The sequence below is a fragment of the Talaromyces stipitatus genome, genomic scaffold (assembly GCF_000003125.1).
Source record: "Talaromyces stipitatus ATCC 10500 scf_1105507295523 genomic scaffold, whole genome shotgun sequence".
NCBI lineage: Eukaryota > Fungi > Ascomycota > Eurotiomycetes > Eurotiales > Trichocomaceae > Talaromyces > Talaromyces stipitatus.
Window position 1 is genome coordinate 1,366,035 of NW_002990113.1, and position 15,092 is coordinate 1,381,126.

The following is a 15,092-nucleotide window of genomic DNA, read 5'->3' on the forward strand; positions in this document are numbered from 1 at the left end:
CCTCCTCAGTCTCCCAATGCTTATGTACTGAAGATGTGACTCCCACCTACTGCCTAGTTGGTGATAAGTCAAAACTCTATGGTGCCTCCACACAGGCCGCCGCAATGCCGACTGAACCCATCAAGCCAACGATGACTGGCTCTTCCAAGCAACACAGTCCTCTTCTTCTACGCGGTGTCCCTATTCCCAACCAGGGTATCTATTATGTCTGTTTCATCGCCGACCACTTACCTTAACTCGGGATCTCCACCCCACCAGATATCTATTTGCCTTAATACGTACATACATATATGTATATATAAGGATGGGTCCCTAGCAGGAAGCCTTCGGATGAATGGGCTAGACAGATATAATAGTCTGGTATCTTGCCAGCTCTTCCGGTGCAGGTTCCCTGTAACACCTGCCTAACACGGAAATACCCCATTTGTAACTCACATTGGTCTTCTGTGCTTGGACCGGATTAACACATCTTCTAAACTTGCAGAATCTGATATAGTTGGCCGGAGGCAAAGTCTAAAAGGTTAAAAAGTCAAGACCTGCTCAAGCCCCCTCTTCAACAACTACATACTTACGTCCCGTTCCGCAAGTCCACCTTATGTCGGAGGTTGGTCGTCACTAAGCAAGAAAAGAGATTGACCACTCTACACATAATGTCGTCTCAAGGTAAGAGAAGAATTTACCTGCACAAGGACGCAAGTACATTGAATGCCTCGCTGACACTTATTGGTCTCAAAAGATCGACTCGGCGATGTCGCAGTCGAAGTCAATGTACCCAGAGTAAAGAAACGGTCCACTGCTGCTTCATCGAGTCAAAATGGACAGCAGAGCCAAGCATTCTTCTTTGTTGACCCAGCTTCTTCTACTCGGGAGAAGCGTGCACATGTGATGCGCCACCACATTCAGACAAAGAGGAAACAAAATATGCTGGCAAATCATGCGGACCGGCACTCTCGACGCGAGCCTCGAGTCTATCCATGGATGAAGAAGTCGAGTGACAATGGCGGTGCAAATGCTGGCTCAAAGCCCTTACGTGGTGTAGTCCCAATGGTAAGGGCGAAGCTTTTTTTAATGTTGTACGATTTGTCCAAGGAGTTAATGTTGTTCTTGCTCGTGCAGAAATCCACAGTCTACAAACCCGACGAGAGTAGCAACGCTGTCGTTCATCATTTAAATTCATTAGCTGCGCTCCGAAAGGATCCCTTTGCAACGCTGGCATTTGATACAAGCGTGCCGTGGGCCGAAGAACATTTGGTCGACATGTGGACCTCTCGACTGACATATTGGTCTGGTCAGAATATTCACATGAAAAACAGAATATTTCAAGAAGCGATGCGCAATCGGACGACCTTTGAGGCAGTGGTCTTGGGCTACTGTGCTCGATGGGAATCCACTCTAACTCCGCCGGATCCGGACGGTTCCAAGGATAGTTCAAGGGTTCAGTTCTACGAATCTCGGGTTCGACAGGCGATTGCCTCTAAGCAGGCATACCGCAGTAGTCCTGTTTTCGACGAGCAGGCTCTTTCCCTGACGTTGACTGGACTAGCACTTCAAGAGGAAAGGTTTGGTGACAAGGATAAGGCGCGCGAATATGCTGAACAAGCCAAAGCATTACAACTCTACCGGCATTCTCAGTCTGTAAATGCAGCCAACTCTGTCCGGCCATTTCTTCTATATGTTCTTGGCACGATGGATCCCTGCTCGTTGACGGTCGAGATGGATGAGATAGCCCACCTGGTAGATTTTCTACATATGGCACATCGATCACTGGCGGCAGACAATGATGAAAACTACTTGATAGAAGTGCCTCAACGGTCGGCAGCATTTCAATTCGATAGTCCTCTATTCCAACTTTTGTCGGCGGGGCCGCGACCCAGTCAAGTTCCTATCGAGAATCGATCCTTTGTGGTAAACAAGAACAAACCAACCACCGAGTGGGCTCGCACTGCAGCGCTTATCTACATCGTGATGGCGCTATCTGAATTTGGACAAGAAAAGAGCAAAGTGGTACGGTTCCTCGACCATTTGCTTCAACTTGTGGCAGATTACGGCTTGGATCGCAACCCGGCGTGCGAATCGTTCATGTATTTCCTGATGGAGGAGACGTTTGACTCGGATTTGAGGCAACCGGACCGAGTCTGGCGAGCGAACGATTTGCTGCAGATTCAGAAGAGACTTCCATTCGAGTCGCAGTTCCGGTTTAATGAGATGCTTCTGGGGTACCTAATGTTGATGCCTCCGGTTACGACGGTGGAGGCTTTTGAGAAGGACTTACTAGATACCAAAATCCGCTAGAAGAGTTATGCCTCTCGGCCGATAATCTGCCGAAGACGACTTACCCAGGACCTCGACTACGCATCTTTCAAAGGGTTAGAATATCTTCAACCGAAATGACGCTATTGAACGATTGAGCTCGCGCACCTGAAGGCTCGAAAGCATAACACCGAGTTCGCGTCTACATCCGACCAGAGATAATTTCCATCTACTTATCCAGTCGGCATCTCGCTTCTAGTCACCGTCACACCGTGTTGCTAGAAAGCTAAAACATTGCCGCGATTCCCGCAATCCGGAATCCAGCCATGCGGTCAGTGGACACTGCTCACAGTACAGTGGATGGATGTACATAAAGCTATGGCTATCCAATAGCAGGTCGTGAACAAATTGCCGGATGTAGTTAGCATCGTCAAATATGGTACGCACGTAAGCTACAGATGTCAAATCCCGATAGCGATCTAGTCTATTATCATACATTTTCCCCGTTAGCTAGGCTCATATCAAACAAGCAAACACTATACTGCATACAAGTACGTGATCCTAATTGTCAGAAACTCTATCTTAATAGCCAAAGTATGCCATCGGCTCGTAATCTCAACCGCAACTACCGAGACATCAACTAATCTGAATCTGGGTGTGACTCTATGGGCAGAACTAAGAGTCCAAGACTCAAAAGAGCGTCGATAGTCCGAAGAATTAACGACGAGTCACAACTATTGATTCGGACTGTCGATTAATCTAGTCGAGATTCTCTATAAGTACGTGCTTGGCCAGTGACGTTTGCGTCAATGCGTATTGATGATCGGCCTTGATGCATGAAATGTCTCTGTGATCGTTGCGATACCATTCGAAGAAGTACACCATTGGGCCTGGTGAAGGGTACATGTCTTACTATTGACCAGGATCGGATAAAGTCATTGAGATGTGGCTGGCAAATTGTGGCTGTACTGTGGCTGTACTGTGGCTTGCGTTCGGCGTGGCCGTGCGGCGCGTACAGAGTACAGACTCCGTACATATTTTGTGATCGTGATTCGTTCAGCTAAGCGAAAGAAAGAATGAAATTGTGTTGTCCGAGTGATGCAATTCGCTGTATTCCTCGATAACCAGTGAGATGCGATAATATCAAGATCTGGTCGATCAGCGCTGTTGTCCAATCACGCTGCGCACACCCTGCAACGATGACGATGACAACCAAAGAGTCCGATGAGGTTGCCCCGCTTAAGCCAATCAGAAGCTGCTACAAGAGAAACTAGGGAGTCTTGGCGGCAAGCTTCCTGAACAGTTGGCGAGCAGTGATTGGACAAAGAATGCAGATCGATCGCGCTGGCTCACAGCTAGAGCCGTTTCTGGATTAGCCTGAGAACGAGGGGGGACCCAGGTTGTCAACAAAGCGCGGCCCCTTTTGGACATTGCCAGAAAGAGTATGGGGTGAGAGATAATCGCACGATGATGTCGACGAGTTGAAATTGATACTCTCTCTATAACTGTCGCTGTTTGCATTGACTACAGCATCATCTGTTCGACTGTGAGACAGGCCAATTGACCTGTTTAATTGCTTCCTCGTCTAAATCGCCCTGACACAGTTAAGCTTTGGAGCTAATGTGGCACTAGGCTTACGTAGTGCGAAGCTAGCTCTCTCCCAAGATCGGGCTCGCCTTCTCCCAATTTTTGTCATCTAATCTCGTGTGTGCGATTATTTTCGTCTCTTCTTCAACCTGACGTCGTCTCTTTGATGCTTATACTTGTACACTGATCTATTCCATCCGTTCATTGACGCCTAAAGTCATCCTTTCTAATCAGCGGGCGTATACGCGTGCCCCTGCGATTGTCGCGCGATGGCGTGGCTCAGTGATGGCCTGCCAGGCCTGCGCTCTCTCACCAAAAGAGATGTAAGTGTTCATCACAGCTTCCTGCAACAACTCGTGAACGCAGCTGACAATTGTGCAGGACAATACCGAAGGCGCGCCTACCAGTCTGTCGGGATTCATCTCCACCCTCGTCCCATCCCTGATCGTCGCCGGTGTTATGATCCTCGCTTTTGTCGTCCTCCGCAGATGGTACCGTCGTTACTACATGCCTCGTACCTTTTTGCCGACTCTGCGCGACTACGAACGAACTCCGAGCTCGCCCTTAGGGTTGTGGAATTGGATTACCGCCATGTACAAATTACCAGATACCTATGTGCTGCAACACCACTCTTTGGACGCCTATCTATTGCTCCGCTACATGAAATTGCTCGTGGTTCTGTGTTTTGTCGGCTGCTGTATTACTTGGCCAATTCTCTTCCCCATCAACGCCACGGGGGGTGGAAATAAACAACAATTCGATATTCTCTCCATGTCCAATGTGAAAAATAAAGCGAGATACTTTGCACACGCTTTCGTCGGTTGGATCTTTTTTGGCTTTATTTTCTTTTTGGTGACGCGCGAGAGCATCTTCTACATCAACCTGCGACAGGCCTATGCTTTTTCCCCAGCTTATGCCAATCGGCTTTCGTCCCGGACTGTCATGTTTTCATCCGTTCCGCGGGATTATCTAGATGAGAAGAAGCTGCGTCGCATGTTTGGCACGGAACGTGTGAAGAACGTCTGGATCACTACTGACACCAGCAAGCTCGAGGACAAAGTCAAAGAACGAGATGACGCTGCTATGAAATTGGAAGCTGCTGAAACCGCCTTGGTCAAGCAAGCCAACGCCGCGCGTCTTAAAGCTTTGAAGAAGAATGCTGCCGCTTCCGATGAGCAATTAGATAGCACTGCCGATCAGACCGAGTCTGGCTCTGTCGCAGCGCGTTGGGTGAAGCGCAAGGATCGTCCTACTCATCGCTTGAAATTCTTGATTGGAAAGAAGGTCGACACTATCGACTGGGCTCGCGCTGAAATTGAGCGCCTGAACCCCGAAATTGAGGAAGAGCAAGCCAAGCATCGTGCCGTTGATGCCAAAAAGGTCTCTGCGGTCTTTGTTGAATTCTACAATCAAAACGACGCTCAAGACGCATATCAATCCGTCGCGCACAACCAGCCCCTGCACATGGCCCCCCGGTACATCGGCGTTGACCCCACTCAGGTTATCTGGTCCAATCTCCGTATCATGTGGTGGGAACGCGTCGTTCGTAATTTTGTTACTATTGGCTTTATTTGCACGCTGATTGTTTTCTGGGCTATCCCCGTTGCCTTTGTTGGTTCCATCTCCAACATTGACAGTTTGATCCAGAAACTACCATGGCTCAGCTTCATCAACGATGTTCCAACCTTTATCCGTGGTGTCATCACTGGCCTATTGCCTTCGGTTCTGTTGTCGATTCTAATGGCATTGTTGCCTATCGTCATTCGCTGTATGTGCTCTTCTTTGTCTTTTTCTTTCAATCAAGCTGACAGTTATAGTGTGTGCAAAATTCGGTGGTTGCCCCACAGCAGCTGCGGTTGAGCTGTGGACTCAAAATGCCTATTTCGGATTCCAGGTCGTGCAGGTTTTCTTAGTTACAACACTATCTTCTGCGGCGTCTGCCGTCGTGGAGCGGATTATCGACAGACCCACGGATGCAGCAAGCTTGTTGGCTGCGCATCTGCCTCTATCTGCGAACTTCTACGTTGCGTATATTGTTCTTCAGGGCTTGACTTTCACTTCAGGTGCGCTGCTTGGTATAGCCGGGCTTGTTATTGGAAAGGTGCTCGGCAAATTCCTCGATAAGACACCCCGTAAAATGTACAAGCGCTGGATGAGTTTGTCTGATTTGAGTTGGGGAACGGTCCTACCTCCAATGTCTCTTTTGGGTGTTATTGCTATTGCTTATTCGATCATCGCTCCTTTGGTCATGGGCTTTGCCACCGTCGGTCTTTACCTCTTTTATTTTGCTTTCCGCTACCAATTGCTCTACGTGTCAAACGCACAAATCGACACTCAAGGACGTATATATGCTCGTGCTCTTCAACATCTACTTGTCGGTGTCTACATCGGAGTTGTTTGTCTAATTGGTTTGTTCGCCATTGCAGCTGCCGACCAGCCTATTGGTACCGGACCCCTTGTCCTGATGATTATCTTTTTGGTCTTTGCTGTTTTGTACCATGTTTCTCTGAACTCGGCCTTGGGTCCTCTTCTCAACTACCTGCCCAAGAACCTGGAAGCTGAAGAGGAGTCCCTTTTGACTGAGGCGCGGAGCAAAATCTCCCCTACCGCTTCAGAGGGCATCGACGGCCCTGTTGAAAGTGGATCTGGAAAGGAACACAACGGCTATCATGACAGTGTTGACACTGCCGAGAAGGGAGACACCACTCCCCATCCATCAGAATTACCTGCTCCTCATAAAAAACCCAATCTCTTCACCAAGTTCTTCCGCCCGGACATTTACTCAGACTACCGTACAATGCGCCGCCTTGTCCCTTCCCACATTGAAGTCCCCGAATACCCGCCTGAAGTCGAGCGCGATGCATATTTTCATCCTGCGATCACAGCAAGTATACCGTTGTTGTGGATTCCGCATGACGAACTGGGTGTCAGCAAGCAGGAAGTCGAGCATACTTCTCGTGTCATCCCTATTTCGGACGAGGATGCCTTTATCGATGAAAAGGGTAATGTGCAGTGGAACAATGAGACCAGACCTCCTATCTACGAGGAGAAGATTTATTACTAATTCTAATACCGTCTTTCTTTCTTTACTTTCTTTTATTCATCTGTCTCGTGATATGTCGTTGCAAAAAAATGTTGGAGCTCATGTGATCTACTTGATACCCTTATACTGTAATGTTATACTTGAAATAGTCAATGACGGCCTCCATCACACAAGTACGTTGTCTTTATATAGACAAGAAACTAGGTTAGAATGAACCCTAGAATCATAGGCTAATGCATCTGAGCACTCCCAATCGTCCGCGGAACATCTGTTACATGAAGATTATTAACCAAGTTAGTGTCGATGTACATATCTCGGTCGAGAGAAATTCCTTAATACTCTGTACTATGCACAAGCAACTAGTATTACGTTTTGTCCATGGTCAAACATGTCGAGCCTACATACTACGTAACTACTCCTTTGAAGTACGGAGTAATACCCCGCCTCCGTAGACTTCTACGCGCCGCAGAAAACGAACGGCTATATGATGATAATTATTAATATACTATGAGAATGTTTGACGGTACATATGTAGTACGTATGCAGTGTCTGAGTATGGAAGACTTAATACTCAGTTTGGAAAAAGGCTTGAATCGTGCATATGCAAGCATTCCGACGGCTCTCAACCTAGTTTACAGACATACATACGGTCTGTTTGACCTCATTGCCTATTTAGGTATGGGTGCATTGATGGAGATGATCAGTAATCAGGACTGTAGCAAATCCTGCATTCTAAAGAGTCAATTCTTGAAAGTACAGTCAGCATGTCGAATGTTGTCGTTGATGACTACGATATACGTAGTACGTATGAAGAAAAGATTGGGAATTGCTCGAGTGACTTTATTCCTTTTTGGGCTTGATGTCCACCGGCAATATGCCCACTTTACCTGACTCAGCCTGACTGTTTGCCCTCGAATCCACGAAGTTTTGCACGGCATAAAGATTAAAAAAGCCTAAGGAACCCGGTTAACTATAAAAGCCACGCCAAGTTTTAACGTAAAGCCCTAAGTCCGTGGCATATTTCCTACTCTGTCAATGACGTCGTCGGGACATTCTACCCGTCCCGGTAAGAATGAGCTCGACGCATATCTCTTATTTAGGAAATATTCGTCAAATTGCCCTAAAGAGCTTACAGTCGAGCAAAGTTGGAATAATTTTCTCCCCGGGATGGCTGTTTCGTCTTGCTTGTAGGCAGTTACGTACGACGCGTTATCCTATGCGATACGGTGCATATCGATTACATATCTCACCCTTTACTCAGATAGGAAGTCCGAGAGCCAAGAGAAGGGAAGCCCATAATACTCCGTATTGCTTGAAAGATCGGGTAACGGCTTCCGATGCCCTAGACTCAACTCTGGTCGAGGCTTATTCGCCTCATTTTTGGTTCTACCATCTTGCTGCGTATCTCCTCCTTCATACGCAACTTTGTTTACAAATACTGCTGGATTACTTATCACCAACACCAAAACGAAAGCAAAAATAAACAGAGGTAAACACCAAGAAAACGCTGAGTAAGTGATCGATCGAACATTGAATCATCATTCTCCATATTCGGTAAATGGCCTAAAACGATCTAGTCTCCGCCGTTTCGACTTTAGTAAGTTTAGTTCAATATTTTAGTTTCTCCGTGGGGTAAAAGAGAGAAAAGTAAGTTAAAATGGAAAAAAGCAAAAGGCCGGATGTGAGATTCGGCATCGTGGATGGTAACCAATTTACGGATGGGTTCTTACGGCGAAGGTATTTGTATTACAGTGTATTGCGTACAGTACGGCTTACGGGGGCGGGGGTGGTAATTTGCATTCGCAGAATTTGAAAGATGTATTTTCAATACGAGTTTGGGATTAGCGTGTTATTTCGGTTTGGAGATTCAATTTGCATCCATGTTGCTGACATATCGTACACCCAAAACCCATGAGATTGATGGAACTCGCAGAAAAGTACTGGAACATGACAATTTGGAGACCTGTTCCTGCAGGACGACTGGCACGAAGGAAAATGGTAAAAAGCTTACAAGGTTGTACAAACATCGACATGAGTTGCGTCAATGCAGTAGCAACGACGATTGCGGTTCTCCTCTGGTACTGGTAGACTATTCAAAGGCAAAAGGCAGGGTAAAGAAAAATTCAATCACCGCCAAGTCCTCCTTCATATCCTCTCAATTGGCTGGATACTTTCAGTTCTGCTGGATCGAGAGCTCGCTGAGTATGTTGCGCGGGTACATTGGTTCCTCTACATAGTACCATTCACCATCGAGAAAAACGTTTGCATCCTCCATAAGCACGTCAAGCTGAAGGGGAGGAGGAGGCGCATTCTCCTTGTCCTCGTCATCGTACTCATGAATCCAAGATTCCATTTGACCGACCATGCTATAATCGTCTGTTCCGGCATCGAGATCCTCCCAGATGGTGAAGTTCCATGAGTCTGGGATGGAAACAGGTTGCGCTCCGTGCTGTTCTTCAAAATTACTTTTAGGACTCTCGGAAATTGTTTGTGAAAATTTCTGAGGAGAAGAGAGTAATGATTCCGGTACGCAGGAAGATCCCCAAAGCATAGCGTCCCGCACCGAGTAGGTATCTTCCTCCTGGATCTCCATAGCATCGGTCATCTCGACATCTGTCTTGCGTCGTTTTGTAGGAGAACCAAAGATCGGGTCTTCCTCCGTTTCAGGGCTTGGCTGACGACCACGCTTTAGAGCTTTGCGGCCTTCGGTAGGACTGTTGTTGGGAGGGGTTTGGCTCATTTCTTTGGCCTTTTGGACCAAAACAGTCATTAGCATACTCGACGCATCTGCGGAACACACAAGCTTACCCATTTCTCTTGTTCCTCTTGATATTCAACATTCTCAGGCTGGTATTGAGGCCCCTTTAGACCCGATCCGACCATGGGGTATCCGAACAGCTATCACCAGTCAGTCAGTATCGTGCTCAGTGGGTTACTTGACAAGTCAAGAGAATACCGTGTCCACGTTTGGATTGCTCATGGTCGCCTGGAGGTCCGGCTCATATGGTGGAAACGGAGTCATCTCCTCGAAATCTCCTGGATTTCATCGAAGAGGATGGAAAGAGGACAGAAGGTGGTAGAGGGATGGAGGGGTAAGGAGAGGAAAGAAAGAGAAAAACTGGACTTGAACTCGAGTGGCATAAATAGTCATTTGCTGGGCAAAGTGAACGCTTCTCGGCGACAGTCACAGGACAAACTTACCTAGCTGAAGAGTTTGTTCTCATCAAAGGAGGGCTAATCACGCTGCTCAGAGAGATTGCAAGGTTTCACGGATGACAATGGGATTGCACGATCAAGTTCTGGACTTCTGATTAAAAGAAAGGAGAGTTATCGTGATAGTCAGAGACAATTTCCCACAGATAAAGAAGGTTATTATGGAGTTGATTGAGGGAATCAGTTAGCCTGCTCCTTCCATTTTGGACACTGTTCCTGCCTCAGGCCCAATTCGATCTTCTATATCAAGCACAATATCGATATCCTTCGACAATGATGGATATGATCAAATGCCAGTATTGTGCAAGGCCAAGGTTTGACTATGAAGAGAAGTGGAATAATTTACAATAGCAAGACTGAGACCTACTCGTCAAGGACTATGATCAAGCTGGTGATGAGTACTTATCAGTTTTATTGGCTTGCTCCTATATTGACAAGAACTACTAATCAAAGCTGCTATAGACTCTATTCTACCTAGATATAGACGAAGGAAGATGTGGTCGGCATAAGTGATAGTCGTTAAAGCTAATTTACATTTAGTCACCACAAATGACACTATTTAATCAGTTAAAAGAATAAAAAGGTATCTCTATAAGTATAAATAGACTATGGTCAGGAGTTTCATAAGTGTGAATTTACAAGAGTCCCTTTAGTAGAGTCCCAGTTCAGGTGAAGTTGACCTAAACAACAGAGTTAGGGCTAAGAATGAAATAATTACTAGAATAGGTAATTTCAATGTGCCTGGTTATCCGTTCTTTGGTCACTGCCATAATTCCATCTCACAGTTCTTTGCATATCCAAAGAATGGGAATATTAATTGATCAATCTCAGTATTCGAGGAAGGACTATCAGAAAGTATCTACATCCAAATGCAGATGTCGTCCATCAGTCAAACCCAGCTTCCAGCAAAAAAGGCTTCAACTTTCAGGTTACTTTGGCCACACAACCATCTTCTTGGGAATCACAACACATTCGTGAGGCATCTGTTATACTTGTTGAGAAAGTGACATTGAATTCTTAGGTGTTCTAGGTATCAAACTTGAATTGGTATGTGCCAAGATACACTGCAATACGTTCACGGTCAAAACTCTCTGGATCGATATGCTCCCAAGACTAAAAGTCACCACTAACTACATAAGCATCAAAGACTATGGCTGGACCTATTCAGGAATCAGATCGAGCTTCATCAAAGCTCAGGTCGCCCATACTGCTACAAAGCACAAAAAGAGTCCTGGAAGACTAGGACACAAAGCCATCAAACAGACCTCGGGAGGAATAGGCGATCGGTATAACTCTTGGAGCAGATCGTACAGGCAGGATAGGACTGTCAATCGGCCGAGTAGGTTATCAAAGCATGTTCTATAATCGGTCTAGTAACTGACCAGGTAGCTACCTAGGTATAGAACGAGCATGGGCCTGAGTTGCATTGCATCTGCATTAAGTGCAGTTGTGCCGCCGCAATTCCACAGCCATGTAGGATTATCATCCTTACCTTGGTAGAAGACTAGACGTTAATCATTCGATGATCCAAGCTCTATCGTATAGAACGACAAAGAAACCTCTACAAGCTATTCGGAGATATCCGATTGTATATTAACATATCAAGCAATATTTACATGTCAAGCACGTGCAAACAAGAATAGAATAGAATCTATACGAGCTTTGACTATGGCTTACTTTGTTGTTCAATATGTATCCTCGGACTTACTCAGCCGGTTCTGGTACTTTTCACGGTTAGTTTGAGCCGAGAGAGGGCAAATGAATCAATTTAATTCCTGTTTGGAATCTGTCAATGGGATCTTGTGTGGTTTGACGAACCTTTCAGATGTCAGCATTGACAGTAGGAGTAGTGCGTGCGCATATGACAATAGCCGTATCCGCTGCATACGGCCTCAGAATAATGGAAAGCGAATAGAAAAACGAAAAATTCTAGTCAATGCAGATAATGCAGCCTCATCGAATCAGGTTTTACGAATAAACTACTGTCAACGGTCAAGTGACTAAAGCTGCCACGTCAGTGATTCTCGATATGTATCTCCGGATCTACGAAAAGCCCAGACATATGCCAATCATTCAATCAAAAATGGAGTGCTTCTCAGAGATTTTCGCTGTTCAATTTGATTTGCAATGCATACTCCGAATTCTGACGGAGTACTCCATTGGAAGACGCAGTGCGCCAGATGCAATAGGCGTGGTTTCGCACCTTTCAACTTTGTACCCACTGGTTGTTGATCTGTCACCTTTGACAGTTCATTTTCAAAAGTGGTAATCATCGCTGCATTGGTAGGCATTGGCAAGTTTGGTATTTCGAAGAAAACAAATTCTCTTGAGTGTGGTTGCACAATATACTATTGAATAAGCATGTATGCAGGCGAGAATTACAGCTTCATTATCCGGCCATATCTTGTACCTACCCGAGTGGCTATGTACCTACTGTTTAGGGTAACTCGAGAGACATCACGGACATAACGCTAGGTGCTCGAGTGGATCTAACGGCATCTCACTGGAGCACGTTAACAACAATCTCAATTTTAGGTGTGTAGACAGCACAAAGTCCCGATCCATTCGGCCCCAACCTTCAAAATCTTAACTCGGCACTAAAGTGTTTAAGACACTTTCAAGATATGATCGCGGTGCATGTATTTATCAAAGCATACGGTTGCGTAGCTATACTCAAGTATGTAGAACCAAGTCAATGAGAATAATTTTATTGAATGCAATTTGTTTCATAATATTCCCAGATGAAACAGATCCCCAACGCCATATCCCGTCGGAACATTATGTAATGTATGGATGTGGTATGGATGTCTTTGATGATGAACGTGCTTGCAAAGAAATGAATGATGACTCGCCAAAAGATGATATGGGTTTGTCGCTTGCTATGTATGCCGAAAAATGAACGATGATGCAAAGATGCTATGCCTGAGATGAGAAGATATGATGTGTGGAATGTGAACGATTGTTGATGGGTAAAATCAAGAGGCGATGATTATTACATCCGGAACCGATTCGAGCGAAACGCTGTTATATCAATCGATATCGAGGAATCGGATACCGTATCGTCAACCTCAATAGTCGCCGTACCGGGTTCAGGAGGCTTATCGTCCTCTGCGATGATTGATTTGAGCGGAGATGGATAGACCGAGGTGACACCATTCGCCTGCTGTTGCTCCTTCGCCTCCGCCTGTTGCTGCTCGGCTTCTCGCTCCTTTTCCTCACGTAGTCGAGCGGCTTCTTGCGTAGTTGTTTGGAGTACAGTTTCAAACTTGCTAAGTATATCCTTGAGTACCTTTGCACAATCACCGGTGCGAAGGAATTGGTGAGCGGCGGTTTCACATAGACTCTGTGCAGTTTCCAATTGTTTATCGGTATATTCAAATGCCGACTCCTTTTGGGTAGTTCCTGCTGTTGTAGAGAGACGAGTTCTCCGAAATCCATCCCGAGGAAGCTGAATTCCGCACGATCGGGCGCTGGCGAACATGTCTATTCCGCCGTTGGATTTACCCATGAGTTGTGACAGTTTGCCCTTGCGAAGACTATTCCGGGCATTTCCAATATCGCGTACCATTCCCTCGAGCTCAGTTTGGGTATGGCTGTCATAGAATATAATCAATTCACGCCGCAAACGGATTGACGGGCTTGCATGTCCGGACACGTGCGACGTATTAGCATCTGGAGCTACACCAGGTTGAAATAGTACATCGGATGCGGGTCGAATCGAGTGTACTGAGCTATTTTTTCGTCGTCTTTGCTGTGATGATGGCTGACTGTTTGTTGTTGCGAGTCGTTTAAACTCCTCGGAGAATTCGGCGTGTTTCCGCGACGTGTGTTCTGCCAGCTCAGTGACTCGAGTGATCCAGGAGGGAATGCTGTCGCTGATGGAAGTGAAACATTGCAAGGCGTCCATTGAGTTGGTAGCAACACTTCCTGAAAGCATTCTTTTGCGCAGATTTACGGGCCTCTTCTTTCGTATATCGGTATCCGGTTGTTTGGATCGGTGCGGGAGGGGCGTGACAGGGGGAAGAGGCCCAAGACACAACAAAGTGCTGGGTTGAGTATATATGGAAGAAAAAATATATCGAAGAATTCTCGGTGTATCAATGCACGAAGTGATAGAAATTGGTACGTTTGGTGGGATTGAAAGAGGTGGACTGAGGCTGGACGAAGAAAGAAGAATGAAGGATCAATCGGAGAGTGAGTGGTCCTTGGCTTCTCGGCCTGTTAGTTAGATTAGAGACGATGGGGCCGAAGTGATGTATGTCAGACTGTCAGTGCGTGGATGTAATTCTTTATACTACTCCGTACCTCGCATTGCTCGCAATTATGTTTCTGATCTGGATTAGTATGTCGTTGTTAACTTGCAATAGTGGAGCAAGCAAGGACAGCTGCGATCGAGCAAGACTCGAGACTCGAGACTCGAGAATTCGTTGAGAAAACTAGGATGTACGTAGTACACGGATCTCATAGAGTATTTTACTGTGACCACTCATCAAGCTGTCCGGTCATTGCATCGATCGCTCCAAGTCGGACAATCACACTCAAACAAATCGCCAGACACGATTTAAGTTAGCGTTGCAGCAATTCGACGAGTAAGAAAGGGAGACCCTATATTAATGCACAGTTACAATGGCCGGCGGGTTTGAAAGTGGCTGGCTTGGCTTCGCTTGGTTCCCTTGCACCTTGACCTTTGACTTGACCATTTGATTTGGGGCCGCAGTATGCTACGGACGTACATTGCTGCATCTAATCATGCATCTCATTGAATACGGAGATCCCACCCCTCTTCTAGTCGGCCAATTGCACTAGATAGAGTCGTTGGTCTCATGGTGAGTTATTTCCGGCGTCGTTTGAACACGCACTCAGCGAATAGTATGGCCCAGATTAATACTAATCAAATATAGCCAGGGTTTTGATATTGCGTCGAGTGAGATACGAGAAACAGGCGATGAAACTGAAGCGGTGAGAAGTCCAATGGCCATTATGCATCCAACGACCTTGA

General features: G+C 46.2%; 4 protein-coding genes across 4 annotated transcripts; 2 read left to right on the forward strand and 2 right to left on the reverse strand.

Moving 5' to 3' along the window:
* Nucleotides 1-372: 372 nt before the first annotated feature.
* Nucleotides 373-2,799, forward strand: TSTA_064220 (uncharacterized protein). Its single transcript, XM_002340299.1, has 3 exons — nucleotides 373-663; nucleotides 737-1,047; nucleotides 1,117-2,799. The coding sequence occupies exons 1-3, from the start codon at nucleotides 651-653 to the stop codon at nucleotides 2,290-2,292; spliced, it is 1,500 nt and encodes a 499-aa protein (XP_002340340.1). The 5' UTR covers nucleotides 373-650; the 3' UTR covers nucleotides 2,293-2,799.
* A 1,189-nt stretch (nucleotides 2,800-3,988) lies between these two features.
* Nucleotides 3,989-7,045, forward strand: TSTA_064230 (DUF221 domain protein, putative). The gene is made up of 3 exons (XM_002340300.1): nucleotides 3,989-4,160; nucleotides 4,219-5,605; nucleotides 5,655-7,045. Exons 1-3 carry the CDS (start codon nucleotides 4,107-4,109, stop codon nucleotides 6,899-6,901), a joined length of 2,688 nt encoding a protein of 895 aa, XP_002340341.1. The 5' UTR covers nucleotides 3,989-4,106; the 3' UTR covers nucleotides 6,902-7,045.
* A 2,008-nt stretch (nucleotides 7,046-9,053) lies between these two features.
* TSTA_064240 (uncharacterized protein) lies at nucleotides 9,054-9,902 on the reverse strand (the record flags this gene model as incomplete). The annotated part of the gene is made up of 3 exons (XM_002340301.1): nucleotides 9,054-9,629; nucleotides 9,689-9,778; nucleotides 9,837-9,902. The coding sequence occupies 3 exons, from the start codon at nucleotides 9,900-9,902 to the stop codon at nucleotides 9,054-9,056; spliced, it is 732 nt and encodes a 243-aa protein (XP_002340342.1).
* Nucleotides 9,903-13,085: 3,183 nt separating this feature from the next.
* On the reverse strand, nucleotides 13,086-14,030 carry TSTA_064250 (uncharacterized protein; the record flags this gene model as incomplete). The annotated part of the gene is made up of 2 exons (XM_002340302.1): nucleotides 13,086-13,819; nucleotides 13,862-14,030. 2 exons carry the CDS (start codon nucleotides 14,028-14,030, stop codon nucleotides 13,086-13,088), a joined length of 903 nt encoding a protein of 300 aa, XP_002340343.1.
* Nucleotides 14,031-15,092: the final 1,062 nt, after the last annotated feature.